Source organism: Artemia sp. Qi Xiang Cuo, chromosome 4, assembly GCF_049724085.1.
Source record: "Artemia sp. Qi Xiang Cuo chromosome 4, ASM4972408v1, whole genome shotgun sequence".
Classification (NCBI taxonomy): Eukaryota; Metazoa; Arthropoda; class Branchiopoda; order Anostraca; family Artemiidae; genus Artemia; species Artemia sp. Qi Xiang Cuo.
Genome location: NC_142797.1, coordinates 39,019,032 through 39,040,667, shown reverse-complemented (window position 1 = coordinate 39,040,667; position 21,636 = coordinate 39,019,032). Strand labels below are relative to the sequence as shown.

Sequence of the window (21,636 nt, the reverse complement as noted above, 5' to 3'; positions counted from 1 at the left end):
GAAAGAAATTGTTACTTACTGAGAATTTTTTCATAATTTCTTGAATTAAATTTCTACATCGTTTATCTAAGTCGTGAAAACAATAAAGAGTTTGTTACTTACTTAGAATTTTGTCATAATTCCTTGAACCAAATTTCTTTTTTTATCAAGCAGGTGAATTAAATAAAGAATTTGATACTTACTTACAATTTTTTAATAATTTCTTTAATGAAAATTTATGTATTGTGTATCCAAGAGGTGAGTTCAAGAAGGAATTTGTTACTTACTTACTTAAAATTTTTTTCATAGTTTCTTAAATGAAGTTTCTGCATTGTGTATCCAAGAGGTGACTTCAGGAAAGAGTTTGTTACTTGCTTACAATAGAACTATTCTAAAGAACAAAGAAGGGGTTAAGCTTAAAGATATTTATTGCTTAAATGTATTAACAGATTTTTTTTTGAGAAAAAAAAAACAACAACAAATGTTTACATAAAAATAGTACTTAGAGTTCACTCTTAAATATCCACAAATGATGGTCCCATGATATAGTATAGTTTTTAACATGTCTTATGGATTTATCCCGATCAGGTATGTTCTTAGGTATCCACTGTGCGAAGAACCTAACCTCGTCTTCAGGACGGTGATAGCCCCCTTCAAATTTAGGACACTTAAACGCTTCTAGATTGAAAAGTGGAATCCTAGGGTCACACTTTTGAATTAAAACTTTATCTGTAGGTACATTGCCCTTTACGTAGAGCGCTTCAACTCCGAAAAAGCTGCAAATTTCACTGACTTCCTCCTGGACATTTCTCAGTTCCTGACCAGTATTATTAAGTGGTGTAATCACTCTATCGTAGAATCGCAGTCTGTTTATATAACGTAATGTAGTACTCCACAAGCTTTTATCATACTCAAACAGATTATAGTTCACTAACCAATGATAACAGTCGATTTCTTCGAGATCCATAGACAATAATAAAAAATCACATTCGAATATAACACCGCAAGATGATTTTTTCAAACTGATAAATTCGGTGTCATACAGTCCTATCATCTTGGAGGCTATTAATGTAGTTGTTAAGCAGAGAAATACTTCATCAAACTTTTATACCTTCGCTCAAGGTTGAACGGAGTTATGACTAGTGAGATGAGCCTTAAAACCATCTGAATTCATTGTGGGGAGGAGTCATAAAACCCTTGGAAGTCATTGCGGGGGGGGGGGGTTATTGAACGCTCGGTAACTGATAAATTCAGTGTCATACTGTCCTATCACCTTGGAAGTTATTAATGTAGTTGTTAAGTAAAAAAATACTTCATCCTCCTAGAATTATTTAAACTAAATAGTTATCGCTGCCTCGCACAGAAAGTTTGGAAAAACACGATAGCCTTCTTTATAGTGAAGCGTTTCTTAGCCGTATGTTTACCCAAATATTCAACACGTACCATTTTTCAACACCATCCACAAAACTCAATTCCTCCTAGAATTATTTAAACTAAATACTTACCCCCGCCTCCAACAGAAATTTCAGAAAGACGCAATAACCAAATTTATAGTCTAATGTTTACCCGAATATTTAACACGTACCATTTTTCCACACCAGCCACAAAACTAAATTCATCATAGACTTATTTAAACTAAATAGAAATCACAGACTAGAACAGAAAGTAAAGAAAGACACAATAGCCTTAGTTATAGTGAAGCGTTTCTTAGCCGTATGTTTACCCAAATATTCAACACTTACCATTTTTCAACACCATCCACAATACTCAATTCCTCCTAGAAATATTTAAACTAAATACTTACCCCCGCCTCCAACAGAAAGTTCAGAAAGACGCAATAGCCTTATTTATAGTCGAATGTTTACCCGAATATTTAACAAGTACCATTTTTCCACACCAGCCACAATACTCAATTCCTCCTAGAATTATTTAAACTAAATAGTTATCCCCGCCTCGCACAGAAAGTTCAGAAAGACACACTAGCCTTATTTATAGTGAAGCGTTTCTTAGCCGTATGTTTACCCAAATATTCAACACGTACCATTTTTCAACACCATCCACAAAACTCAATTCCTCCTAGAATTATTTAAACTAAATACTTACCCCCGCCTCCAACAGAAAGTTCAGAAAGACGCAATAGCCTTATATGATAAACAAAAAATTAGCAAAAATAACATCAAATAATCTACCAATCATGAAACTGCTACAAATCAGCATCGATAAATAAATGAAACCCTAAATGAACCGAAATTACAATTATGGCTGTTTTAGGCTACAACTCTTCCACTTTCCCATTATCTGCTTTAACTTCACTTCTTGAGTGTGTCCGAAAGTAACCATAACTCTAAAAAAAGAATTTTAATAATTATAGATACATGAAAATGATTGGGCTTTATACGCTGATTCCAAATACATAAATTTCCTTAGGTTTAATGTCGAGGAGGTATTCTTTAACTGAAACCCTGTACAACTAAACCCCCCATGCACTTGAACCCTCGTGCTACTGAACCCTCATGCAACTCGATCCCCGTTTAACTAAATCTCCGTGTAACTGTACCCCCTCCCCCTCCCCCCCCTTTAACTGAAATCTCATGCAACTCAACCCTCCATGCAACCCATCTCCCTCAAAACACTTTTCAGTCATTTCTCGTTAAATTGACAATACGCTCCAAAACATCACTTGCGTATTATACAGTACACTATCATCCCATCTCCTCCAAATCGCAAATCTCCCCCCCCCCCGTTCAACTTAATCCCTCCATGTAAGTGAACCCCTGTATAACCGAAACCCTGTACAACTGAACCCCCATGCAACTGAACCCTCGTGCTACTGAACCCTCATGCAATTCGACCCCATTTAACTAAACCTCCGTGTAACTGTACCCGCCCCCTTTAACTGAACTCTCATGCAACTCAACCCTCCATGCAACCCATCTCCCTCAAAACACTTTTCAGTCATTCCTCGTTAAATTGACAATACGCTCCAAAACATCACTTGTGTATTATACGGTACACTATCATCCCATCTCCTCCAAATCGCAAATCCCATTACCCTCTTTTTTTGCAAAGGTTAAGCAAACACTTCCGATTGTAAAAGCATTAAAAAAAATTTCCATTCACTAATTACCCCTTTTTTGCAAATACTCGCATATCCCATTACCCCTTTTTTTGCAAAAGGTTAATCAAACATCTCCGATTGTAAAAGCATTAAGAAATTTTTCAATTACTAATTACCCTTTTTTTATTCAAATTCTAATCACCAATCAAGTTGAACTTTGAAATTGCGTAAATCCTCTTGACAAAGAGTGTAATGACCTGTTTACCTAACAGAAAAACCGGAAGCAACGTAAAGGCTCGGAATTCATAAGATGGTATATACTGTTATGAGTAACAGGTTTGAAATGAGCCTTCCCTGGATATGATTTTAAAAATGAGTGCATCATGTTTTCAAAAATACGGCATTATCTGAAAAGTAATCATAATAAGGGACAAACCATGATCGAAAAAAAAAATCAAAGCTGGAATCGAACGCATAATAATCTAATTTGAAGTCCAGCGCTATACTAACAGAACCACGCCTTTAATAATGTAATTTATAGGACTTTAATTGAGTAGCTTATTAAGGGGGCCTGGAGGGGGAATTTGCGGGAGTTATAAGTTCTGCTTGCCCAATAGCCCCAGCTTTTCCACTTGATACACGGCACCAAAATAGATAGTAAAAATTTTAAAACCCTAGTAAATATAAGAAATAGCTTTTAATTGAGCCACTAAACATGTATCTACGATGGTGCGGTAGCCTGCTAATGTTTCAGTACGGTAGCTTACTGAGGAGCAGACGAGTTATAAAACTTACTATGGGGGCTGGGAGGGGGAGTGTACGGGAGGGGTTCTTGTAAACATCCATTTAAGGGTTCTGGAACATAACTATTACAATAGTACCTGTTTTGTACTTCGGAGCTTTTCCACTAAAGAAGTGGCACCAAGAGTGTTGTTTTAAGTGCTATATTGCACTTACAAATGGTATAATTGATAAAAAAAAAAAAAAAAAAAAAAAAAAAAGGTATATATGGGCAATAGATTTAAAATGAGCCATTTAACATCACTCTTATAAGTTCTGCTTGCCCACTAGCCCCAGCTTTTCCACTTGATACACGGCACCAAACACATTAGTGCTACCGATGCAAAAAAGTGATTTTCCTTGTTTTTCAGGGAGGGGGACTGTAACTTCCCTGTACAAGGTTTTGGCCATGTTGATTCCAATGGTACACTTTTCATTTTGATCTGACGCCATTTTCGAGGGTTTTGAGTTTTTTTTTCGAAATCACCATAAATTTTCTTTCGCAATAAACTTTTACTTTTGAGACGAACCGAAATAATAGTTAACGTTCCTTAGTCAGGGTTGGATGGGAATTTTTTTTTCCCTAGGCAGAATTTTTCAAAGCGCGTTTTTAACCTTTGGTTACAATGGGCTGTGGTTCGCTCTTTACTAGATTGCAGCTACCGCTGCAACCATGATACCTTGCCGGGACATGCTTTAAAAAATGAGCCCAGAAAATGACAATAACGGATATCGATACCGATATTCCCGATAAGATGCATGTGATACCAATACACCCGATACCGATACATGTGATATCGATACGCCCGATACCTCGTACAGCCCTTCCCCAGGGACTATGGAGGGACCAGGGACCATATCATCATCAAAACCATATATTTTGGACCTTTGAACTATGTTAAACAAAATGGCTATCTCTAAATCTTGATTGCATGACTTTGTGGTGAGGGTGGGCTAGTTGCCCCCCAATCTTTTTGGTCACTTAAAAAGGGCACTTACAAGTTTAATTTCTTTCAAATGAGCCATTAAACATCTCTCTATGATGTTCTGGTCATTCGCTAGCCCTGGTGAAAAAAAAAGAAAAAAAGGGAGACAGATCAGTGCTACTGATGTGAAAAAGCGATTTTCTTTGTTGTTCAAGGAGGGGGACTGTAATTTCCCGGTCTAAGGCTTTCGACCATGCTGATTCCAATGGTGCACTTTTCATTTTGATCTGACGCCATTTTCGAGGTGATGCCATTTTGATCTGATGCCATTTTTCGAAATCACCATAAATTTCTTTCGCATTAAACTTTTACTTTTAAGACGAATCGAAATAGTAGTTACCCTGAGTCAGCGTCAGATGGCAATTTTTTTCACTGGGCAGTTTTTTTCAAAACGCGTTTCTTAACTTTTGGTTACTACGGGCTGCTGTTCACTCTTTACTAGGTTGCAGCTGCTGCTGCAACCATGATAACAAGTCAGTTTGTTTGAAAGAATTTTGCAGTGGTTCTTTTACTTGTTTTCGTATGCTCTTTCCTTTATTTTTTTGTGACCATGGTCCTTCGGGTCGTTTTTTAAAATACGCATACTGATACATATGACGCTACGATCCCATCGTCGAATATATAGATTGTTTGTTTCTAGGTCTGCTAAGTTTCCTTTATTTCGCAAGAATGTCGCTATTATTGCAAAAGATACCTCACGTTATTGTACATTCATTAGCTATCTAAAATTAGAAATTGACCTAAACTGGTTTGCTTTCGCAAAGCTGAAATGTTGTCTTCTCGGAAAAACTTTGTTTTTTAAAATTAATTGTGCATTCATTAGCTACTTAAAATCAGAAATTGGCCTAAACTGGTTTGCTATCGCAGAGCTGAAATTTTGTCTTCTCATACGTATGCCATGTCCATGTCTTGTGGGAATATATTTGTGCAAATAATGTTAAGCAAGAAAGCCCCCAGAGACAGAGTTTTAAGCATTGAAAGATTTACAGAATATAACAGTTTAAATTGGGAGAAGAGAAGAAACGTCGAAGAAAAACCCTGCCATTCATATTAAAGATTAAAATGAAAAAGAACGAGTTCTTTAAATGAGAGTAAAGAGCTATATTAAAATTATCAACGAACAGAAGTTACCCTGCACATGAAAGGGAAATTCGCCCTCTCGCTTCCCCTTTCACAACAATTTCTTGGACAACACTGTCTTTCTATTTATAATTATGTTGATTAAAATATAATAACGGGTAAAAATTTTAAATAAAACGGTGGACATAAAAAAAAGGCTTTCAACGTGAAGCCGAATCTTTTACACATATAAAACAGACCTATTTCAGAATTCATAGTTTTCATTAAAAAATTTACCACATTATATTTTCATTTTACGCTTCCCCCTCCTCTATGCTCAAGTCAAACTAGTGGGTACTTAAGTGTTATCCCGACTACACTCAAGTTCTTGATTTGAGTAAAACCGGTTTCTCTGTCTGCATTCGGAAATTATTAGCTTAGCCTGAGTAAGATAAACTGCATTTTAGGTATATCTTATTAAATAGTTAATATATAGAGTTGGTTAGGTTATTTAATATAATGAGTTCTGAGCAGCCTACTTTTCATAATTCTCTATCGTAGTTTCCATAATGTTGTTACTATATTTTGGTATATTTCATTATGATTAACCTAACTTTACTTCTTGAGTGTGGTCGGGATAGCACGTAAGTACCCACTAGTGCTTAACTGAAAGCATTTTAGAATGCTGCAAATGTAGCTTATTGGCAATGGGAAGTTTTGTTTATCGTCTGCCTTTCAATACATTTGAATTTATAATTTTATTGTTTAAAGTGAATGGGAATTAACAAGCACATCTGTTCCCGTGACATTGTAATAAAAATATTTTTATTATATTGTCCTTGCGTTAGAGCGTTCGCTCTTGAAGCATTAGGAAAAAGTTAAAATGTAACGTAAAGTGGTGTAGGGGGGGGGCAGCTACCCACAGGCTAATTTTTATTCGTCACGTTGTCTAAGTAAAATGCCCAAGCTTCGAAGCTTAAATATTTAAAAATCAGGTAACTTCAGAGACTGATAGACCTTCATATTTTTAATTCGACAAGCTAAGAAAAATTTATGTATTTCTCGTAAAGTTTTGGGAAATTACATCGGAAATCCTGTTTTCGAAACAGAAGTTTCGATTCTGATGTCATGAAAAGGAAGCAAAAAAAAATGCACTCTTCTATATCCGAAACTGAAACGTACAGTAAGAAATAAAAGTTTGCACAATTAACTGTTTCATGGATGTTTAATAGCCGCAATAAAAAGTACACAAGGTCTTAATACAAGTAAAAACAAAACAGTATGGATACAGAGTTTGACGATTACTTTGTAGGCCTACACACAGAACTTATTTCAAAAGTTCTCTAATTGCATGTTAACATTACCAATAATTAATTTAAAAAAACTTAAAACGGACAAAAATTATTACGTCATATCACATATAATATATATCAATATAATTAGTACGAATAAACGAACTAGTTACGAATCTCTGTGTTTCTAGGATTATAAAAAACTAGTGATTTACTGAAAACACATAAATCAAGTATAAAAAACAAGAATATTGGTTTGGGAGCCAAAAGTGAATATGCAGCCTGACAACAAAAAAACTAATCTGTAAATCTTTCCGTATCTTATACCAGTGTGACATCAGTAACTTTAAGTATACAATTAAAATTATCTTAAAAACATACGTGTAAGATTACAAATCTTTTTAATAGCCGCAAAGTGATTGAATAGCATACAAAAAAATTGGATTGTCCTACCAGTTAGCATTTTGGTCTCGCCAGGTATAAAATCAACATGGAGTAGTATATAATCGAAAGGCTTAATAACTGTGCTTTGATATAGCTGGAAATGAAGACCTAATAAGACATAATATGAACTCTGGAAATCCGATTATTTCTCTCCTTAAAACAGGGAATTTCAAGCTGATACAAATTCTAAAGCTAGTCTATAGTCCTAATACTATCAAGATTTCTTTATTTCGAACTTGTGTACAAACTAACCATGACATGTCCTTTTCAGAGCCAAAACGAGAGTCAGTCATTGAACTGAGCCATTGTGCAGAAGTGGTACCAAATTAAACGTAAAAAAAAAATAAAGCAACAATCTTAAAATGGATTGTTGCTTTATCTTAAACGGGGTTGATCCTAAAAGGAATTGATAATATTTTTATTTTGTAAAACTGCCCTTAATTGGTTCGCTTTTATTGTACCAAAACTCCTATATTGTTTTGTGTTTTCAGTAAAGCGCTAGTTTTTTATAATCCTAAATGCATAGGGAAACATAATTAGTTGGTTTATTTTTACTAGTTTTATTGATACACATTAGCCATCTATGAAGTAATAATTTCTATCCATTTTAATTTTCAACTTCGCTCTTTACTTGCCTCAGAAGACTTTGTTTAAAAAAAATTAATCTTTGTTCGTTTTTGATTAAAATTTAATGTAGAAACAACCCTACCATGATCTTTTTATTTATACGGAATAATGTGTGTTCGTTTTAATTTTTAATGTTACTCCTTAGCTTCAATTGAAAACGTATTTTTAATATAATTTCTAATTATCATCGACCTAGGGCAACCTTGACAGCTACGAAAAACTTTTCAGTCTATAACATAAAGTTCATTATCCATACTTTACAAAACAATACACGCTTTTCAGGAACGTTTGTTTTTCGATGAGCGAAAAGCTGTTTTTACTCGGCCGACTTCGCCTGAAAATGCCGTAATGTAGACAGGGCTTTATATATCACCTACTGACTAGCAGAAACTAGAAGGCTACTGTAATAAAAGAGAGCTGTTTATGGGCTCATTCAAAAGCTTATATTTATACTTAATCGCTCTTTATAAATTTGACTTGATAGCACATTTCCATAAAGTGCACTTTCAGTTATTTCTCCCATTTTTTTTAATGAAGAAAGTGCCTTTTCCAATGAAATGACCAAAATAAGGTGTTTTCAAAACCTAGGCGGGAGCAAAAACTAAGGGGGAAATGACGTCCCTTCCCCTCAATTACCGCCGATAGAACTACCACGCAGGCTTAACCGCAGAGTGAAGTTTGAAGGTTCAGTTCAAAACTGTTTTTCAAGCTTAATTTTTGGTAGATTTTCAGTTGAAAAGGTTTTAGTTTTAGTAAATGTTTTTCACAAAAAATTAACTAAAATGCCAAAAGAATCAACGTTGACCCCAACCTAACTGCATCCACTCAGCAAACAACGTATAAAATTCTATCAGAGCCTGATCTTCCCTCGGTAGAAGAGATGCATAATGCCCTGCAGAGAATGAAGAACAACAAAGCGCCAGGAACCTGCGGGATCACCGTCGAGCTGCTAAATTTCGGAGGATCCGCAATGTTACTTTGCATAGCTCTTGCTTTGTTCTCCCTCGTCTGGTCAACCGAATTGATACCTGAAGAATGGAAGGAAGGGATAATTCTTCCTCTATGGAAACGCAAAGGTAGCCGTAGCGAGTGCTCGAATTACCGAGGAATCACCCTCCTACCAGTGCCTGGTAAACTATGCACTATGACGTTGCTTGATAGAAGTATCCGTTCATGCATAAGTGCCTCAGGATTCAGCAAGCAGAAACAGCCCAACAGATCCACGACCGAGTGACACTATGCGCCAGGTTATCGAGAAAGCCCGTGAGTTCCAGCGTACAGCATATATTGCCTTTGTTGACTTTAAAGCAGCTTTCGACTCCATCGACCGTGAGTTCCTTTGGCTGATACTAAAACGAACGGATATCCCTGATAAATATTGCCGCCTATTCAAGGCGCCGTACACTGGTACAAAAAGCTCCGTCCAGGTTAATGGTTGCCGAAGCCAACTATTTGAAATAGATACTGGTATAAGGCAATGCTGTGTTGCTGCTCCTGAACTTTTCAACGCGGTGATTGATTATGTCATGGATTGAACAATGAATAGGCTCCAATTCTGACTGAAATATGGCGATAGAGTCCTAGACGATCGCGATTTCATAGATGATATTGCCCTGATATGCACTTCTGCAGCTGAAATCGAGACAGCTCTCAATACACTGTCGGAAGAAGCCCTAGAAGTCGGACTACATATTAGCTGGCAGAAAACAAAAATAATGATCATCGACCTGGCAGGCAATTCCGCCAACTCACCACCATTTAACGTATTAGGGAACACTATTGAAGTTGTCAAATCTTTTACTTACCTTGGATCTATCGTCTCGGATAATGGCTCAATTGAAATGGAAGTCCAGTCGCGCATCGCGAAAGCCGCGCCTATTATGGCTCGATTATGCCGTACTGTGTGGTCAAAGCTCATCATCAGCCGAGAAACCAAAAATTCAGATCTACAACACGACCGTAACGCAAGTCCTTCTCTACGGTGCTGAAACTTGGCCGGTAGCTGCTTCTGTTCGTGATGCAATAGATGTTGCCCAAAAAAACTTCCTAAGACAAATCGAACGGATCAAGTGGTACGACTTTGTCTCAAACAACTGACTGCTGACACTAACGGATCAGACCCCCAAATCTCGTCAGCTCGCCATAAGATCCCTACGGTGGTTTCGCCACTTAATTCGCATTAACACCAGCAGAAGCACCCGCCATCACACTTCAGTTTTGATCCCCGTGAACATGGCTGGAAGCGCCCCCATCTAAGACCCCGGTTCAGATGGAGGGACAGCCTTACCCATTACTTCTCCCTGATGGGTACTGATCTCCAAGAACCAGTCAAGCTTGCGCAGAATTGTTTGTAATGGAGTCGAAGAGTCGCATCTCTCTCATGCCGGACCACCAACAGAAGGTTTAAGTCAGTAAGTCAAGTCAGTTTAAGATGAGTAGGTGATTTATGAAATCTACCAAGAGGGCCTAGATGACGAGTATATGTGAGAGGTTTAAACCTCTGGTTAAGGGTTTTGGACCATAATTATTTCAACGGTACCGTTTTATGCTTCCAAACTCTTCCACTTAAGAAGTGGTACCAAAAGTTCCAACTTTAGTACTATATGACACTTTTAGATGGTAAAATTGATAAAAAGCACGTAGATATTAGTAATAGGTTTAATATGAGCGTTCTTGGGATATGCTTTACAAAATGAGTCCATCATATTTGCAAAAATAGCGGATTATCTGAAAAGTAATCATAAGAAGGGACAAACCATGATTGAAAAAAAAATCCTTGCTGGAATCGAACGCATGGTAATCTAATTTGAAACTACCGAAAAAATGTGCAACCGAAGCTGATTACCGATCAACTACTGATTTTCATTGTTGTTCTGGGAGGGGGACTGTAATTTCCCTGTACCATGTTTTCGACCTTGCTGATTCCAAGGCTCCACTTTTCATATTGGTCTGACGCAATTTTCGAGGAATTTGAGGTTTTTTTTTAAATCACCATAAATTTCTTTTCGCAATAAACTTTTACTTTTAAGACGAACCGAAATAATAGTTACTATTCCTGAGTCAGTGTCAGTTGGCTATTTTTTTTTCACTATGCAGTTTTTTTCAACGTTTTTTTTAACTTTTGGTTGCTATGGGCTGTGGTTCGTTCTTTACTAGGTTGCAGCTGCCGCTGCAACCATGGTGATCTACAATTATGATAACGTACTTGCAAACATGAAACGGGATCATACACAATTATTAGCCGTGACATATAGTTGCATATTTTGCTACGCGACTTTGACCTATGGGTTACAGTTGCTGTTTTCTCCATGGGGCTTTGACGCCGGAGGTCTAGTTAACGTATGAAGACTTTGGCGGATGGAAATGAAAAGTGCACGATTGAAATTGACATACTTCAAAACCCTTGACACACCCCGTTCAAAACCCCTCAAAATCCGACGAAATCATTTTAGCCTGTTTGTTACTGCATCTACTTTTTTCTGGCCCTATTCCTAGTAAGAGCAAAAGCTCCAAAAAAGTGGTTTGCTTTTCACTAGGTTCCAGGAAAAGGCCATCGAGTGGGATATTTACCATAAAAAATAGAAATTTTCTCTATAGCTTTTCTTTCAGCTTTATCATCACATAGTCACAAACGAAAGACATTTTTTCTCATCGTCGGTCGCGCAAGCGTTGAATTTTGAGAATAGCAGCTATAGAACGGATGGAAAAAAAGGACAAGAATGGGAACTGACCCCTTTCCTCTCGAATACAGCTTAAAAAACATATATTAATAATAATTAGAGGCTATACAATTTAGAAAGTAAGAAACATTATCTGACTGAAGAATTTATTTTTTGTTCCTCAAGTTTAGACTGCACTCATGGAAATACTAATGATTTCTTCAAGAATAAAAAATATGAAACCTTAATGATTTTTTCTTTTGCTTATTCTAAATAAATTTCTGTGATAAAGCAGTATATTTTCCCCATTTCATAGCTGCTTCAATGAAAATGAATCAAAATATAAACTCATCTGTATGATGCTGGATGACCGCTGGCTTTTACAGTTCGGCCACCATCATTCTTCAAAGTTTCTTCTGGGAAGGGTTTGAAGTTTCTTGTGGGAAGTTTTCCAGGCAATAGGTACGTATCCACAAATTTCAGACGTATCTGGGTCTTTTAACATGAATAGTAGGTAGGAATTTTCAGAGACATACGCTCCAACCTCTGCACAAAAATGCTCAGATGTGCTTCAAACTTACGGAGCAAGAGCTTTGGGCCTGGGGGACAGAGAGGATGGATTTATACTGAATGGAGCCTTTTCCAAGCTCCATATTTCTTCCGCGAGAAAGTTCTCCGCAAATTTTAGAAAGCTGATCTCTACATTCTAGGCGCTAGCTGGCTTCAGAATTGCAAAGGAAAGAGATTCTGCGAAGCATGACATTTTGAAACCTGCTAGCGCCTAGGCCAAAAGGATAAGCGGTACAATATATCTAGAGAAATGTTCTTCGGCTGTAGGAGACAGGCTCCAAAATTCGAGCGAATCCAGGTGCTTCCGTGTGGAAGGTAGATGGGGCTCGGATATATGCTAAAGGTCCACGTGTGACACTATGTGTCAGCATGGCCTACGAAATTGGAAGACTGTTTAAGCGGCAGTTCGATAGGTGGTTAATAGTAGTTTGTGCTCAATTTCGCTTCCCAGTTATTGGCGGTATTATCGATTTTAATTTAACAAATTTAGCACTATGCATCAATTTGCTTATGTCATTGACATTTCATTGCTCCCTCGTGATAGCCACTTTTGAAAAAAAAAATAGCTAAAGTAAAAGTATTACCATCCAGTGGTCATTACAGTTAATTTAAACTATGAAAGGATTTATTGTGTTGATAACTTCAATTACCTACGGTAGGTGGTTGCTATGAAGATGACAAATGTAAAATAGACTAGTTGGTGTTTTTTCATAGTTGGAGTTTTTTTTTGAAAGAATAGAAAAATTCGAAGTACGATTAGGATACTATAAGCCGGTTAATGGCATTCTCGAAATCTGTAATCGGACTGGAACTTTTGTGATTTCCCGTCCACAACCGGCACTTGTTTTCTCATAAATTCTTTCTGTTTTTATGGTTTATCATATCTATTATTAGTCCTTAAACTAGCCCCTTTGTCAACAGAAATTGAATCGACCTAAAACCGTCCATGCAACCATACATTCTATCCGAATTTTAATCATCTGTTTTTTACAGGCTATAGGTATTCAGTCGTTGAGTGGCACTGGGGCCCTTCGAGTTGGAGCCGAATTTCTCAACAGGATTCTGAATCATTCTGTGGTTTATTCATCAAATCCAACTTGGGGTAAGCTTCAGCAAGCAATTTTTTTTTTACCACACCTCTATTCCACTTAAAAATGAATACAAGAAAATAAAGATGTAAAATAAGGGTAAAGCTTTGAATCAATACTGTGAAACCAAATATAAATATTGTCCGAAGTTTATTTTATTTTTACTTGCCAAGGCTTTTCTCAAACTAATTCAAAATATAAGAAAAGAACAGGGTGTAGTAGAAATGGGATGAAAATGCACATAATTCACATCTAAAGAAAACGTTTGTAGCCTGAACGGCCGAAAAGAGCCGGCAGAAGAAACTTCTCTATCTCTCAAAGCTATAGAGTGTAGAAGTAGCCAGCATGTCGGAAAAAGCAAGTTGAAAAGACTGTTTTTAAAAGGAATGCACTAGCGAAGCTGCATTTCAATATAATTTCTTAGAAATGGATTTTTTTTTTTTTTACAGAATATGTTGCAGCGTCATGGCGAATATACAACCATAACGTCTACTACTGCTACTAATAACAACTCACCGCAGCACTAAGTCGCCTGAGACCGACGCAGCTACGCACGATCTTCCCAACATCCCATTCAAAGCCTCCCTCTTTACACCCTCCCAGGAGATTCCCATTTTCTTTAAATCTTTCCTTGTGACATCCTCCCACCCCAACCGAGGATGACCTGTTTTTTAATCAAGCCTACACGGTTTGCCAAAAAGGACAATTTTTGGCAATCTGTCATCCTTCATGTGCAGAAAGTATCCTAGTCATCTCAGCCTTTCTCTCATTTTAGCCCTAGAAAGCGGATATAACCACATTTTCCGACCAGCCTACTGTTTAAAATACGGTCAGTCATTCGGGTAACCAAAATAATCTGTAGGCAATTTTTCTGCAAATCTTGCTCCGTTTAAGAGCGCCTATGCTTCACAACCATACTTGACCACTGTCTTCATTGTAGCTTCTAATATTCTAATCTTGGTTTGCAGACTTATTTTGCTTTTCTTTCAAACTTCTCAACTGTCCGAAAACAACCATGGGCCTTGGCTATTTTACTTTTAACGTCTTCTCTGCACCCACTGTCTTTTTTAATAAGACTACCTTGGTAAATGAAGCTGTTCACGTGATCGATCTCTTTCTCACCCAATGACACCTTTTCATCTTCAGTTATTCCTAGCTTTAGCGACTTAGTCACAAAGGGCAACTTAGATTACGTAATTTAGTTGCATTAAAGTTCAAAGGTATTCTAGCACTCTGAACTAGAAAAACCTTTAAAAGTTCACTAATTTTGCTCACACTATCATCTAGGATGCTTAAATCAATCAGCATAATCAAAGCCCAGTGAAAGTTTTACTTCCCCATTTTATTCCGTGTTCTCTCATTGCTTTTGCTGTGCTCCTTTATACAAAGTCCATCAAAATGATCCATATAAACAGGGATAGAACACAACCCTGATCAACTTCTTATTTAATACGAAACCAGCTACTAACCTCATTTCCAACCTGAATCGCAACAGTGTTATTCTTATACACAGCTCTAATCAGTTTAATGTATTTCTTTGGTATACGTTTCAAGGATAAGACCTTTGCTAAAGCTCTTCTAGCAGCTGAATCAAACGCTTGCTCATAATCTATAAAACTGAGGACTAAAAGTGTTTGATGAATCAGGTACTTCTCACTTATTAATCTAAGAGTAAAAATTTGGTCGACGGACTCTACCCTTCCTAAAACCTTACTTTTCTTTTCTTAAAACTTTGACTACATCATCTCTTAGTCTATAAATTATCATCATACAAAGCGAATTGCTACCTACAGAAACCCGGCTAATGCCTATATAATTACCCCAATGACTCATAACTTTCTTACATAGGGGTTTATTTAGGATTTTTCTAAAACTGTTAGGTATCTTTTATTGATCCTGCCAGTCTTCGGTTTGTAATAACTTAATCAATAAGGTTATGTGTCTTACCATTATGTGAACATATTTTTAATTTATGGGCCATTTTATGACCAAATACTGGTATTGGTTATAACTAGATTGTTATACCTACAAAGTTGCAGTAGTCTGTAGCCATTACTGTTTTATTTTCCTACACCAAATTTACTTAGACTAGGATACCATCTGTTCCTATATCTACTGTCCTGGGCGTTAGCATCTCCTAATAAAAACACCGTATTTCTACCTTGGATTCTACTTATCCCTCGAAAAATCCCCCCGGGTGTATTTCCCCCGCGGAAAATTCCCCCCGGATAATTTCCACCCATATTCCTCCTGGATATTTCCAGATGTTCATTAGAAGGGAAATTGAAAGTTGTTTTTTGCTGTTAAAGTGGTATATACCAATACTTGTAAATTGGTGGGTAGCTTCCCGCTTTTTCAGTTTTCTGCTTGAGAATTCAAACATTATGTTGTAAGTAAAATTTTGAACAAGATTTGATTATATGGTCAAAATTGTATTTCGACAGGGAATCATGGGTTGGTATTTCGCAACGCTGGCTTTCCAGAGTATAGAAGCTATCGCTATTGGGACGCTGCCAATAGGTCTTTTGATTTCCAAGGAATGATGGAAGATTTGAGGAATGCACCTGAAAGGGCTGTTATTATTTTGCACGCATGTGCTCACAATCCAACTGGTGTTGACCCAAGCAAAGACCAATGGCGTCAAATTGCAGCCGTTATCAAGGTAAGTTCCATGAAAGTATTTTTGAAATATTCTTTAGGGATTAATAGATAGGGTAAACGAAAGAGTATAGAGAAGTTAATTGGATGTTTTGTGCTTAGACATGTGATCTGTGCAAATTATAAAGTACATGTGTCACCGACCGTATAGTCTTACTGACATAAACTATAAAAGTTAAGAACAAGCTTAAATAAAAACTCCTCCATTGAGATCGATTGAGATTTAAAGGCTTTATATGAAACTTTAATTGTAGTTTAACACGCAAATGTATATATACATATATATATATATATATATATATATATATATATATATATATATATATATATATATATATATATATATATATATATATATATATATATATATATATATAAGTTTCTGACTTGTAACGTGTATCCTTAGAAAGCTCCGAAAACTGGACATCGGGCCGAAATGGGCTATAATAAAGTTGTTGACCTGTTTTAAGACCTGGTCTCACGGTACCCATTGTTTTCAGATTCCTTTTCTTTTGTTTTGTTTTTAGTGGAAAGATTTGAACCCGTTTGAGAAACATTAGGGCATAGACCAAGAGAATCGCCAAGTAATAAAACATTTTAACTTAGTATCGGTATTGTTATTTTCCTTTACTGATAAATGGCCATGCAAAATGAAACAAGATTTCTCATTTTTACTTCCCCAAGGCTTGTCAGGGAACACATTACAGAAAACGATCTGAAAACAAAACATATTAAGAAAGTTTTCCTCCCAGTCACAATATATATTTCGTCCTCTCTTATCCTCTCTTTCCCAAACCATCGAAAGTAATCCCACTAAAAAAAAAAATAGTAAAGGCTTAAGGTTCTCAGTAACTGTTCCTATAACCGAACAACCATTCAAACTCACTTAATAAAAAGAAATTCTTTAACCTCACTTTTAAGCAACCTCCCACATACACACTTCAACATCTATCCAAAATACCATACCTTACTTCACTCACTCTCGATCGTTGCCTAAACATAGATGTTGTAGGAAAGTACAGAGCTCCTTCATTTTCTCCATTAATTTTAAATCTTTCGGAAACACAGATCATAGTCCAGTTAATGCTAAGGATAGACACTGAAGGTCTCGTTGTCACACGCGTCGGTCTTCTCAGTTATTTAGAATTCCGTTTATCTTACCAGTGTGAGCTTATAATGAATTAGAAAACAGTCAGGTGGGACATGAATTTTGAACCTAAACATAAGAAAAATTATGTAATTTTACAGTTCCATTAATAAAGCAGATACAAATTTATAATCACTTACAGTTTCTCTTGATCTCTTATGACTGCCCTTATGCGACCATGATTTTTGATGAACATGTATATTCTGATGTTTATTCTGTTGATATGTATAGTATTCACATGCGATTGGAAAGTAGATGGATAATTTAGGATTGAGTAGTGGCAAATGTAACAATCTCAAAACGGCTAGCGGGAAAATACGCTTTAGTTTATTGGTTATATCCATATTTCTTGCTAGCTTAGAACCACTTAACGGAATATGGTCAGGTAACATTCATCAGTAACTACTCCGAGACACTTCACCAACTTTTCTTCAGTTCTCATTACACCATCCAACTGAATTTCAAATTAGGTTATTTTCCGTGAATAAAGGATTTTATCTTTTAAGATTCAACAAGAATGCATTTACTTCCCTCCATAAACATGTCTTAGTTAATAGCGTTAATTCATTGTCTGTTGCAGTTCCTTGTGTTTCGTCTACAAGACTAGGCTAAATTGCCTTATTTATTTATTCCTCTTCCTCTTGGGAAGCAGCCAAGTCTTAAATATGACTTTGACTTTTCAATTATAGGCAAAACTGGTTCTCAAACAGGCCCCCGAAGAACGTCACAATAAACTTTTTTTCTTTGAATATCATACTTCCAGGTTTTACTCTCTTAAAACTATACGACAGAAACAAGAAAACCATCCAATTTCGACCAAAAACAATTTATCACCGTCATTTAGAAAGCTGTAGAAGCAAAGAAATAGCTCCATATAAATTTGCACTAAAGAGCTACTGTTGATATTTCTTCCGTTCCACTTATCGATTACCTATTAAAGTTGAATCAACGCACATTTTAATAGAACAAAAAATATCCTCAAATTCAAATAAAACAAAGTCGAATAGAAGATTAGCAGCGTCGTTTACCATGGAAAGATTATTCGCAATTGAATTTTTTACTTGTTTAGTCGAGTAATCGTTTTGGTTTTATAATGCCGTTTTTTCCATCCTCCGGCCTTTTCAATTATTTCTTTTTCAAAACGGCTACTGAGAAGCATATCATCGAAAAATTCAACATAGGCTACAAAAAAAATATCAAAGGTATAGAGAAACCATTGGAAATAAGTGGTGTTAACATAGGCAATAACAGAGCTACCATTAGCAAGATACACAGGGTCCTGTTCATTCAAAACCGAAGAGAGAAGGGACCCATAGAAAATGAGCTCATTAATAACCTGGCTACCTAAAAAATGCTACAAAACACATTTAGCAGTTACTCAAATTAAATTCTTCCATCTTAAACTTATCCTGAAGTAATTTCTTTGTCGTTGATATTTTGTTGATTGATCAGGGTTTGCAGTAAGATCCTCTGACATTTTAATGTTTTCATGTTTGATTCTTCTTGGATTTGTTTTTGTATTTGCTTTGTCAATTTGTCTATGGCTTTCTTTTGTTCTGATAATTTTTCTTTTTCTTGTTTTCTCGTTTTTTTTCGATATCTTTTTCAACGGTCTTTTTGCACTGAAGACGGCTTAGTTTATTATTATTATTATTATTGTCAAGGAGGCGTGGACCCAGTATCCCTGGATCGAGGCTCAGGCCTTCAGGCCCCATTGCATCCACATCCCAAAAACTATGCTCTCTTTTTGGTTGAAGGGGGAGGGTTAATGATGGACGGCTTAGTAAAGGTCTTCTACAAAATATCCACATTTTTCCTTTTTTGTTCACTGGCCAAAAATTTGCTTCAGTTTCTGTTCGCTTTTCTTGTTTGACTATTAATTCCAGCCAGTTTGATCTTAGATTTTATTTAAATTAGTTCATTGCGTGGCAAAATAAGAATAAGCTCATTTAAAAAAGGAACAAATAATGAACAACGATCGCCGAACAAAATCTGTTTATATTTGAATAAATTAGTTATTTAAGAGAATGTGTTTACCTTGTTCTGAGCTAAGTTTGACGAAAAATTACATGCAAAACTATTTCTGCTATCTACTTGAATTTTTTTCGTTGACATCCAATCTTTTGACATTTACTTAAAAGTTTCCAGCCACTAATATTTTTTTTTACATTCCTATAATAAGCTTATGTTTTCCTTTAAGATGATAGATAGTGTTGGTAGTTTTGTTTTTGGGAATAGAATAAAGAAGGTTTTTCAGGGAAACAAATTTTTTTTGGGGAATTTTACTATGTATGATTTTATCAATCAACTTTCTAAATATATAGAGAGAGTTCGGGGCCAAAGTCGAGAATTCTATAATCAGATTTTTAAAGCAGAATTTTTCCACCGCAATGGAAAATCGAAGTGTGTATTCGTGAGCTAAGTTCTAATCAGACCCAATTTGTATAGAAAGCTTAGTCGTAGAAACTTCGGAGGGGGCTCATTTGATTGAAAATTGAAAGTTTTAGTTTCCTTTTTAGGAGTTAAAAGTAATTGGAAGGCAACCAGACCCCATTCCCTGTCCTGTTTTTGGTACCTAACCCTCTTGTAAGCTATCAAGGTATTCGATCAAAATTTTGAACTAGCAATTTTGTTCAAAATAGTTGAAAGGTTCAATAAATATGCCTCTGGTGATGACATAAAAACTGTTTTCTCTGGGACAAGGGCCTTAAATAAGGCAAATTTGCAGTTATAAAAGACGCTTCTGCAATATCTCAGAAAAGGCTAAGTGTAAGAAGGATATTGAACTAAACAAGAAGACACTATGACCATCCAGGTTGTCAAAAAGGTGTATCTACAATATTTCCGGAACGGCTAAGGGTATTAAGTTGAAATAAAAAAAAAAAAATGTTTATGGCGATGTTGAACTGAATCAAAATATACTTTGTCCATTCGGGTTGTCAAAAGACGTATCTGAAATATCACTGGAAGGGCTAAGGGTATTAAGTTGAAACTTCCAGGGAACGCTGAGCGGGATCTTGAATGATTCAATTGATATTATGTACATGAAGGTTGCCGAAAGGGTAAATCTGGAGCATTTCATGAACGTTTAAGGGAATTAAACTGAAACTTTCAGGAAAGGCCGAGGAAGATTTTGAAATAAATTATAAGACACTGTGTATCCAGGTTGTCAAAATGGTCTATATGCAATGCCGTAGGAACGGCTAAGGGTATTAAGTTGAAACCATCAGGGAATGTTGAGGGGCTGTTGAACTAAACCGAAGGACATTATGTGCATTCAGTTGTTCAGAAGGACGTATTTGCGGTATCTCAGGAACGACTGACAGTAATTAAGTTGAAACTTCCAGGGAAGTTGTGGGGAATTTTGAACGAAATCAAAACACCGTGTGCATCCAGGTGGTCAAGATGGTATATATGCAATGTCTTGGGAACGCCCAGGATATTAATTTGAAATTTTCTGAGAATGTCGAGGGGGATGTTTAACTAAAATGGGATTTTGCTAAAATCCCGGCTGTCTAAATGATGTATCCACAATATCTCAGGAACAGGTAAGGGTATTTAGGTAAACATTTCAGGAAATGTTTATTGGGATTTTAACTAAATCTAGAGAAACTGTGTGCGTATAGGTTTTCAAAATGGCGTATCTGCAGTATTTCAGGAAGGGCTGAGGATGTTAAAATGAAACTTTCAGGGAATTTTTCGTACGTTGTTGATCAAGTGCTGGGGATGAATTAGAAACTTTTAGGGAAGTATAAAAGGGGTTAATTGGACCTCGAGTTGTAGCTTTTGATTAAGAAGGGACAGAGGTAAATGAAAACTAAGGGACAGAGGGCTAAGGGTATTAAGTTGAAACTTTCAGGGAACGCTGAGCGGGATCTTGAATGATTCAATCGATATTATGTACATGAAGGTTGCCGATAGGGTAAATCTGGAGCATTTCATGAACGTTTAAGGGAATTAAACTGAAACTTTCAGGAATGGCTGAGGAAGATTTTGAAATAAATTATAAGACACTGTGTATCCAGGTTGTCAAAATGGTCTATATGCAATGCCGTAGGAACGGCTAAGGGTATTAAGTTGAAACCATCAGGGAATGTTGAGGGCTGTTGAACTAAACCGAAGGACATTATGTGCATTCAGTTGTTCAGAAGGACGTATTTGCGGTATCTCAGGAACGACTGACAGTAATTAAGTTGAAACTTCCAGGGAAGTTGTGGGGAATTTTGAACGAAATCAAAACACCATGTGCATCCAGGTTGTCAAGATGGTATATATGCAATGTCTTGGGA

The 21,636-nt window shown here is 36.3% G+C and overlaps 1 protein-coding gene across 1 annotated transcript in view; it reads left to right on the top strand.

Moving 5' to 3' along the window:
* Positions 1-21,636, top strand: part of Got1 (Glutamate oxaloacetate transaminase 1) — a 136,162-nt gene that overhangs the window by 38,664 nt on the left and 75,862 nt on the right. Inside the window, exons 3-4 of the mRNA XM_089088298.1 lie at positions 13,448-13,556; positions 15,987-16,204. Of these exons, the coding sequence (XP_088944424.1) occupies positions 13,448-13,556; positions 15,987-16,204 (327 nt within the window). The remainder of the gene's footprint in view (positions 1-13,447; positions 13,557-15,986; positions 16,205-21,636) is intronic.